The sequence below is a fragment of the Takifugu flavidus genome, chromosome 1 (assembly GCF_003711565.1).
Source record: "Takifugu flavidus isolate HTHZ2018 chromosome 1, ASM371156v2, whole genome shotgun sequence".
Taxonomy (NCBI): Eukaryota; Metazoa; Chordata; class Actinopteri; order Tetraodontiformes; family Tetraodontidae; genus Takifugu; species Takifugu flavidus.
Window position 1 is genome coordinate 5,083,272 of NC_079520.1, and position 10,123 is coordinate 5,093,394.

Genomic DNA, 10,123 nt, shown 5'->3' on the forward strand with positions numbered 1-10,123 from the left:
CCGACACACGAGGACTGAGCATCATCTAATTTCCATTTAACCAAACTGTCTGTGTTTATCTTTTCTACCCACCATGAGAAAAGGAGGTGATAATAGAATTTCCTGAGTCTGATTTCCACTGATAAAGCAGACAGAATAAAGAGCACAAACACGGCTGAACAAAAGTCCAAATCTTTGCTATAATAGTGCTTTTACAGTATAAACTGGGGTCATTGAATTCTTTAGTGAGCGCTCTTTAAATCTAATTGATCAGAAAGGAAAGAACAAGAGTAAAGTTCATAACTGAATTGTATGACAATGTCTGTAATTCAACAAAAAAGTTGCTAAACTCCTAAATCTTCCAAGTTCATTCAGAAAAAAATTAGGAAATAAGGTCTGCGGCGACGCATACACTGAGCTGGGAAACCCAAACTGTTCATGGAGAAAACAACAATTAATCTTTATCCTCTTGCAGCCTTTATCCATTTAACTCCTTTATCCATGCTTAACTCTTCCTTTCATCCCTCATTCAGTCTCTAATCGTCGCACGACTCCGGAGGATTTCGACTCAAATGTTGACATTTCGACTGTAACTCAGAAACCCAAAACGCAGCCAGTGTTGGACATTTGGAGGGTCCTGACCCGGTAAAGTCCACTCAGTGTCCTCGCAGCCTGACTCTACCTTCCAGAGGATAAAGTTGGCTTTAGGAGAGAATCTGGCCACCCGTTGCACACGCATGCCAGCGCCGAGATCAATGTATGGCACCACCAACAGGCTCTCCTCCTAAATCTTCTCCTAAATCTTCTTATCGAGTGTTTCAGACCAGAGCTGTCAGGCCATCTGATGGCTCAGCAGCCCTGAGCGTTCGACAGAACCCTGCTAAGACATAGCTGAACCTGTGAGGCAAATTTTACATCCTTGCTTCACTAAATAGGGAAGATTTTCAAACTTGGCCTGATTAAGAGAAGCTCTGTTTGAGGAGCTCTTCAAACTTCAGCTCGCAGCTCTCTTCAGTAGTTTCCCTCTTGGTTTGTTAGCAGCTAACTGCTGCTAGCTCCTTTAAAGAAACGGATCGTCTGTGCTAGCCCAGTTCCAGTGTTGGCTATAACATGCACGGTCAACCTTTACTTTCAGGTTACAATAAAAAGCAAAGAGTCGTCCCTCTTTAGCACAGCGATGTTCTCCACGGAGTGTGAGGTGCGACAGCTCCGCCGTCAACAGACTGATGAAAAAGCCGCAGCTGCCGGTGTTCGAAAGTTCCCAGCTGGAGGTGAGTGTTTATTTTAATTGTGGATGTGATGGGATTGAAAACAACTGGGTTCCAAAAGTGAATCCAAAAATATCCCGGTCTGAACGTCCTGTTATTTCACACGTATTTATGTTTTCAGTGATGTTTTTAGGAATCCTGTCTGGCCTCAAAACAGGACCTGGCTGTTAGTGACCTTATTATGCTGCACAGACAGGAACTCTGCAGGGACACAACGTACGAAAACAAAGCGGCTGCAGACTGGGCGTGCTGGGACAGGGGCTGGTGGGGGGGTGGCTTAAAATGGCTTGTGTCACGGCAGCATCGCAGCGGCTGACTGGAAATGTGGGTGTGCGGAGAAAGCAGCAACTCCCCAGCAACGGAGAAACGCTGCAGTCGTCCTCGAATTCAAACTCGTGGGAGTCGGGACCCATAAAGCTGCTCCTGGATCATCTCAGACAGACTCGACTGATCCTCCTCTAGCTGACACATATCAGACAACTTCCATAAAAGTAAAGAAATAGCACAAATGTGCTGATTAGCTAAGGTATATCTGAAGCAGAGACATTTAACGAGGTCAGAATAAAAGTTTAAACAGTTGCACGATTTAAAAAGAGACCACATCCAAATGAATGTAACGGTGATAAAGTTTCCATCCTTGCTTGAGAGAGAGGGAATCAGATGGGGGAGACGGTTACCGCGGCGACAAAAGCAGCATCGGTAAGATTGCCGGACTTCCTGTTTTTTCTCACCATTCATTCAATTCAGCTTTATCGATAACGCGTCTGTTACAGTCCAGATCCTCTAAAGATGCTTTGCAGACAGGCGGAGGCTGATCCCCGAACAAGCAACAGTGGCAAAGAAAAACTCCCGTCTAACAGGAAGAAACCTTGAGCAGGACCAGGCTCATACGGGGGACCCTGGGGGGAAGGCCAGGAAGAGAAGAACAGACACATACATCATAGATGAAAATCATTTGTTATAGCAAAGACGCAGAAGTAACATCTGGAAGGCATCGCGGCTGTTTTCATCAGTTATCCTGACAATCTCCGAACTTCTGCTACCGTCCACGTCGGCCTGTTGTGTAGACCTGAAGCTACGCTTGAGTGGCGTTCCTGCACTTTTGATGAAACCTAAATCACGTAAGTCGAAACAGGCATAAATATTTAGAATTCAAAACACATTTGCGACGCGCTGCAACAGTGATGAAGTGCACGAGCACAGCTCACTCACCTGGAAATGCCTCACTGACATTAATGTTTGCATTCCCATGCTGAGGTTATTTATAATATGAGACGCGAATGATGTGTGTTGTGTTTTTCTGTTATAACTCATGGCTTCGAATGTGGGTGTGCAGAAATGTGTGAAGGAAAAAGGTGCTTGGTACCAAATACACACAGGTGGAATATTATCCTGATAAACGCTAACATTTGCTCATGAGGTGGGGACATAGATAGGGAGAGGATGTCCAGGTTTAGCTGTTTAACATGCTGACAAAAGGGGTTTTGTTCTATTTATTAAAGTTGGTTGATTGCGTTTGTTTGTGATCATTGTACACAGACGATGCTCTGTCATTCATAGCTGAATTATGTGTGTGTGTGTGTGTGTGTGTACTAGTCAGTTCTCTTCTTTCCTGGAAGTCTCATGATGACCTGGCAGTACAGGACATGCTGACACACACGCAAACACAAGCAAACACACACACACACACACACACACACACACATCCATGGTGGCCCAATCACTTCGCATCATGTTTGCAGCAGTCGTTCTGAATTCTTTACTTGGGTTGAGGGGATGGACAAATAGTGAGCATGTGTGTCTCAAGGTGAATGCTGGGTTGTGTGTGTGTGTGTGTGTGTGTGTGTGTGTGTGTGTGTGTGTGTGTGTGTCTGGAAAGGGAAACAGCTGCTGGTGAAGTTCAATACAAGTCATTATTGGACACAGGGGAGAGAGGAAATGCGATTTCTACACAGAAACCATTTAATAGTACACACTCGGTGTCCTTAAAGTACTGTCCATGACCCTCAAAACACACACACGTACACTGTGCACGTGGAGTACCGTATCTCTCAAACCGTGGCACACGTTTGAGAGGTATATGACGTGCATGTGTGTGGTGCCAGTTGATGTGAACAAAACACCAGGAATAAAACGAATGAGCGACGCCTACATTAGCATTAGCATCGTCACGACAGGTAAATCAACCTCTTCTAAACTATTTAATACATGCGTCGCCCCATCTTACGGCGCCACCATCCATAGATGTTAAAGCTCCGTTCATCCAAAACAAACACAAAAGCGGCTTTACACATTTCAGAAAGATAACACGGTCAGAAAGACTCAAGACCTTCGTGGATCCTCAGTCAAACTGAGGAAGCCAAAGGAAAATCACTGCAGCGATCGTTTGGGAAACGAAAGGCGGTTCTGGCAGGACAAACTTTGAGTACAATGTGTGTAAAATACAATCACACATCAAATGGAAGAAAAGGGAGGCTGCCATTAAGAGCAAGCGCTGAACAAAACCACACCAAGCACACACACACACACACACACACACACACGTGCGCGCACACACAGAGGCAACCCCTCATAATAGGAAACTGTAATTACAATGGCTTTTGATGATTATTAAAACTACTAATAATAACTGCTAATAATTACAACATGCCAAATCAGCCCTGGGGAGGGAGCTTGAGAGCAATTACACTGCCAGTCAGTCAGCGAGGTGGCTGTTGCAGCCAGCACGAGCTGTGTGACAGTCTGTCAAACAGCGAATCAGCCCCCCCCCCACACACACACACACACACACACACACACTCAGTCAGAAAGTGGCTGTGCAGTAGAATTGGCCGCCTGCTGAATTCATCTGCAGACAGACTTTGAGGGTTGAGATGGGCTCATCGTTTCCAAACGTGGACCCGCTCGCACCCGATGCCGTGGGTGGTGCGTGACAGTTTCATTGTCAGACACAACCTGCAGTTGTCCGGAACACAGGCGGGTTTGTGCGCCGGGTCAGATAAAGTTCTCACCTCTAATGATCACATGATTTGTGGTGATTTCCTGGGAGTGGAAGCGCCCATGAAATGAAGCTTTGGGCAAAATACGTGACTTGATTATGGGATTTTGTTGGGTGTTTGTTCACTGTGGTAAAAAAACCAACAATATTCTGATTAGAAAATCAACTTCACTGAAACAACTTTCTTTCCCCACAACTGCGGGCAATGATTACAAATGTATGCGTGATTTTTACAGTGCAGGCCTGATTTGCATGGACTTAAAATCTTTCCTGGAGGCAAACAGATTTCCAGAAAGACAGTGTGAAATTAGCTGATTTGGTTCCAGTGATTTCAGACCTCTTGTTGCACCTCTGGTTCTCTGTGGATGCCGGCGCAGATTTTACCGGTCGGACTCTAGTCAATCACAGAAAAATACTCACAGAGCTGGATGAGGCGGAGAGGACCTTCTCAAGTCAACCATCTCCTCTCATTTCCTCCTCCTTCCATCCTGGAGCCGGAACACACGGAAAATGGCCTCCGGTCAGCAGGTAGTCATTAAGCTGATGTAGCTGATGTTATATGCGCAGAAACAATGATATATGACAGGAAAACACTCTGGGGTGGTGTCCGGGCTCATGCCTCAACATTGGTGCCAAATGGTTGATTTCACCAGATTTCAGCATTTTCATGCTAGTTCCCATTTTATTTGGAGCCCACTCACCAAACACACACTAGTTCAGAGCCAGGGGGGAATTTAATTACAGTCCTTCCTGTTCCTCTGCCTCTCCCCATTGGCTGAGAGGTCTGGGATATGCTAATTAAGCCTGAACTGATAAAATGTTCCCTTGGCCTCCGAGTCTCATTACCACTAACTTCTCTAACAGCTGTCTCAGTCCGGCACCTACAACGTCTGATAAATAAGGAAGCTCTTTCCAGGCGGTGAATAAATGCTTATTAATCTGAGGGATATGACCTCACAGTGATGGCAGCCATCCAGAAAATAACTTAAAAAAGTTTGCGGCGCAATCGGCGCACCTTATCACCCTTTTTTCAAATTGATAATTAGTCTGGCTTTAATTTGGGGCCGACATCCATCTTATCACAAAGGTACAAATTATCTGCTGCTTAAATGACGGACTAAATTGGGTTGGCGATGTTAATGACTCACCTTGCGATGTATGGCCGACATGAGGGAAATTATTTCTCCTGACTCAAATTTAATTAACCTTAGGCGATGTGCTGGGCAGGCCTCGTATTTAGAGCATAAAGAATAGTCAGAACACTGAAAACAAGACATCTGCAGCCATTTGCTTTCAAATGAATGTTTTAATGAAAAAGAGAAGTGATATATATATATATGTATATACAAATATAAAAAAGTAGGAAAGCAACTATTGTTACAAAACAAGAGATTTGGTAACATTTGGATTTATGTAGTTTAATAAAAAGAAAGATTTCTAAGCCAGAAGTGGTTTTAGCTGGTTCCTTCATACGTTAGTACCTTAAAGTACCTTCAACTTGTGCAATTCACACGAGGCTGCTAAAAGACAAAGAGCAATCCTCAGAAAATGGGCGTTTCACGTCTGCAAATCCAAACTGACCTGCACACATGATCACATGATCGAGGATGACCGAAATGTGCGGTAAAAAGACCTGGCAGAAGCAACAACAGCTGGGGCGATCAACCACTCAGGGTTTCAAAAACACTTAAACTTTCCCTCAACCCCAGAATTTCCTTCAGAAAGTAGCTAATCGAGTGGTAAGGCTTTTAAAGTTCCTGAGGGGCGGGGCTATGAGCTGAAGAACCCTGATTGGTGGAACAGACTTGCAGGCTTTGCTTCATTTCTGCAGCCTCACGTTGTGTTTTGAGCTGGAGGAATGAAGCGGTCCAGGCTCGTTTGAGCCTATTTGCTGAGTAAATTCAGCGGGACGCTGCGTCGACAGATCACGAGTCTTAAAAAGATCGAATAATCTTGCTTTAAGTTGAAGAAACTATTCAATCTTTTTAAGACCTTTTACCCTTTCATATGTCATCAGCTTTGATTTGAACACATTTTCTGGAACTTTGAGTTGAAACACCAACCAGATCCATCCCCAGATTAACTAAATAATAAAGGTTCCTGCAAATATTGGTGGAAAAGCAGCTTATAAGACACCTTTGTGTCTGCAGACCTTGTTTGAGCTTCATTAGGCACTAACAGGGCATCCCTTCATCTCCATACAAGGAAGACAGTTTCCCCAACATTCCGCCCCATTGAGCAATCTTTTCCTGTTGTCAGTCCCATCTTACATCTATCGTTAAGTCACTTCTCTCCACTGACTTCACCTACAGAGGTGCTTTGCTACTCTTCCTTCAGTAATACTTTGTGGGTAAGTTTGTTAAGAGACTACAGCTAAAGAGTGATGCTCGCGCCAAATCTAAAAATCGTTTTTTTCCTGAATCTCATTACATTCAGACAGTACGAGTCCACCCTGTGACCGACCTCCTACTCCACATCAGCTGCTAGCGCATCAGCTGCCTTACTGCGGTGAACTTTTGTACTTCCTCTACTCTGTTGTTCTTTGAAGGCTCTCTGGATCGAGCCACTGCGAGGAGGAGTTCACCGGGGGTCACAGCACCGCCCCGACCCCTCTCCTTTACCCTTCCTTCCACCTCCCTCATCGTCAGTTTCAGGCGATTATCGGGTTTGTCTCAAACGCTCTTTCTTCTGTGCATCTTTATTTTCCTCCTCTGATGTTCGGCCATCCTCTAACACGCAGAGGAGACGGGAACGTGATATTATTTCCAGCTGGTTTTAACATTGGCTTCAGTGGAACTTCGGTCATGTTAATAGAAATGTGATCACCCAGCTCCTGAAACATTCAACCTCAGCTGAAATTAATACTGCTGAGCTCTGTGGATTAAAACACTGAATTGTTAAGCTAGGTTAGCTCTCAGCTACACTTAATTGGTGGTTTTGGAAGTGGCTAAATGCACATGCCGCGTTGAGAGGAGCACTCTGAAACTCAACTGATGTTTCTGACAGCACTTACGTGCACTTCAGCACACGCCCACACCGCCAGGTCGCAGAGATGGAAAATGAACATCCATCATGTCCAAATTACAGCCCGCAATGTACGCCGGCATCGCGGAGAAGAGCCCGCCGAGTCAAACCAGAGAGGTTGGCGAAACCAGGGAAATGAAAGGCTTTTTCTGTCTCAACGGTGCGGACGTGCACGACGCTTCAGCCGCTCTGCTTCAACACGTTTGCCATGGAAGTAAAATTAGCAAACATGCTATAGTGGCTTACATTATATAAAACACTAAAAAACTTTAAGAATTTCTCTCATTTCATCATGTTAAAGCACCATGATGTCCCATGTGCTCTTCTGTGATATTCAAAATGCTACAACCAAACAGCTTTCAATGAAAACTAGCTGTTCTGGACTTACTGAATGCTGAAAGGCGCTGTTGGAGATTTCATTTTAAGGTTTTTTTTAAAAGTCTTTGTCATACAATGTCAAAAAATAAAATGTTTTCAGGATAAAGAAGTTCCCATTTCCTGGAACACACATTCACTTTGGTAACCAAGCTTTGACTGTTCTGGATATAAAAACCAGGAGTTGCTCCTAGTAGAAAAGAAGGCAGCTGTCACACACTCTAAGAGATAACAGCTCAACTGAGATGTCAGTTTTATTACAAAGTGGTAGATATTTAACAAAGCAAAATGGCTGCTGGAGCGCAAACTAGGAAAAAAAAGAGCAAAAAAGTCGAGCTCACAGGTGGAAATGACTGCGAACCTCTAGCACACATCCAGGCCGCTTCACGTGACGTCCCGAAGCAGATGGATGTGGTCTGAGAAACTAAATACAGGATCAATATTTTGGAATAAAAAAGGCAATTGTGGCATTATTAGAAAAATAAGAAACTCGCTGCTCTAACGTGCTTTAGTGCAGTTTAGTTGTTCGCGTGCTCATAATTTAAAATGATACTGCATGTGAAACATCTGACCACTGCGACACTCCCAAACAAGGCGTCGATTTAACCTGGCGATGCAGCGGCGACAGGACCAACAGCAGAAGGTCTCGTGTTCTTCCCGTTAGATTGGACCCACCTCCCTCTGCAGGCGGCAGTAAGTCTTCCAAGGCAGCGTTTAATCAGAGCATCGTGAACGGTAAAAACCCGGCTAATTCTATGCTGCGCGAGACTCGAAGCAATTTCAGTGGCTTTAAACAACAAGATATTATGCATGCGGAAGGCCTCTCTATAATTAACCCCCTTTACCTCGCCGGTCTTTGTATAACCAAACACTTCAAACAGCGCAGACGGCGTTCAATAATGACGGTAATTTAAAGGACGTCGTTAAGAGGTTGCAACTCCGCTTAGCTGGAGAGCTGCAGGAGTCCTGCGCAGCTGCAGTCAACATGTTCTTCTGTTTGGGTTTGATCCGGCAGGTGATAAAACCCGTCTGACGGGTTCGAACACTTCAGAAATCCTTCTGCTGTTATTAGCACTTGGATGTAAATGACTTTTTTTTGTTTGTTTTTTTGCAGGAATCTAGTCCGAACCGTGAGACGCCGTCTCCTTGGAAACTCACGGAACGCCCTCCGGAAGCGATCGACCGTGTGAATCAGGGAGGGTTTCGGTGTTTTGGGGGCTAATCTTCATCCACAGCGGGCTCCTACCTGTAAGCCCCGCCCCCGGCTCCGCGTGTCATAGTGTCGTACCGCAATCCACGTGGAGGGGTGGGAGACGGGGGCACATCTTGCCTTAAAGGGCCTCTCTGCTGAGGGCTGAGAGGATCAAATCAAGAATTCATTGAACAGTAATTACTAGAAATGATGGTGATTATTCAGTGATCGTAACCTGATGGTACCTTGGGTGTGGGTAGTACCCTGAGTCGATGCTACGAGGGTCACCGGGCCTCACGTACGCCTGCCCCGGTGGGTAGTTTGGATAAGAGGGGCCAGACTGGGAGCTGTTATTATGGTAGTTTGGAGTCTGAGGGTAACCTGGTTGAGGCTGGGGGGGTCCAGGATAATGGCCGGTCCAGGACTGCATGGGGTACTCGGCTACCTCCAACGGACCTCGTCTGGAGAAGAGAAATTTAAAAATGACACGTTTGAGAAGGATGCTGATTAAATATCTTCATTTAAAAGCTAAAACCTACTTCATGCTCATACATTTTTCTCATTCCTTGCAAGATAAATATAGAAAACTATAAAACCAACAGGTCGTGCGGGGCCACCCGTGACATAAAGATGATTTACCTGCTAAATGCTATACATAGATGTGCTTTTAGCCTCCTGCTCAGCCCGAAATCATAAAACAAGCCCTGAGATCATTAGTGATTCCCTGCTCGTATCTTATTTAAAAAAAGAAACATAATTATTGGTGTTTCTGTCTGGAAAATGCGGCGACTAAAAGATCCAACCAAAGCCACAGAAAGTGACGGCGAGTCTGGACACGGGCAAACAGGCGGCCGACAGCCCATCGCTGCCAAAGATCACATAGCAACAAAATATAAGTGACATGTGACAGTTTGAAGTCGGGGAGGGCTCAGTTAACATGCGCGCAAATGTGCACGCACAGCTGCGGTAACTCAGTCCCGGCCCGTTAATAGATATCCATGTCTTGTGCTCAGCGGATAGCGAGTACACAAACATGTGTCGTCCACATAGCTGACATTATCACGTATTACCGTTTATCTCTGTCTCTCCAAATATGTCTGCATCTTTCCCACCCATCCCGCCCTCCGTTCGTTAGGATTCCACTGGTAATTCACGTGCGTGCGGGTCAGGAGAGGATGTAGGACTTGTGTTTAAATGAAGGTTGACCTATGCTCATTGTTGATATGTAGAGTTGTGTGAGTGGGCGGGGCTTCCGCACCCCCGGCCGGTCACTGCTGACCTGCTGCC

General features: G+C 45.3%; 1 protein-coding gene and 1 long non-coding RNA gene across 12 annotated transcripts in view; one reads left to right on the forward strand and one right to left on the reverse strand.

Annotated features, from left to right (window-relative positions):
* The first annotated feature begins 1,178 nt into the window (after nucleotides 1-1,178).
* LOC130527085 (uncharacterized) lies at nucleotides 1,179-2,762 on the forward strand. Its single transcript, XR_008950933.1, has 2 exons — nucleotides 1,179-1,946; nucleotides 2,021-2,762. It is a non-coding gene; the product is annotated as an uncharacterized LOC130527085 (long non-coding RNA).
* A 2,769-nt stretch (nucleotides 2,763-5,531) lies between these two features.
* The window catches only part of pard3bb (par-3 family cell polarity regulator beta b), a 119,164-nt gene continuing 114,572 nt past the window's right edge, over nucleotides 5,532-10,123 (reverse strand). For all 11 annotated transcript variants that reach the window (XM_057035261.1, XM_057035233.1, XM_057035270.1 and 8 more), the window contains exons 25-26: nucleotides 9,082-9,297; nucleotides 5,532-8,998 (exon numbers count right to left, since the gene is read on the reverse strand). In XM_057035261.1, coding sequence (XP_056891241.1) covers nucleotides 8,887-8,998; nucleotides 9,082-9,297 — 328 coding nt within the window. In that variant the 3' untranslated portion in view covers nucleotides 5,532-8,886. The remainder of the gene's footprint in view (nucleotides 8,999-9,081; nucleotides 9,298-10,123) is intronic.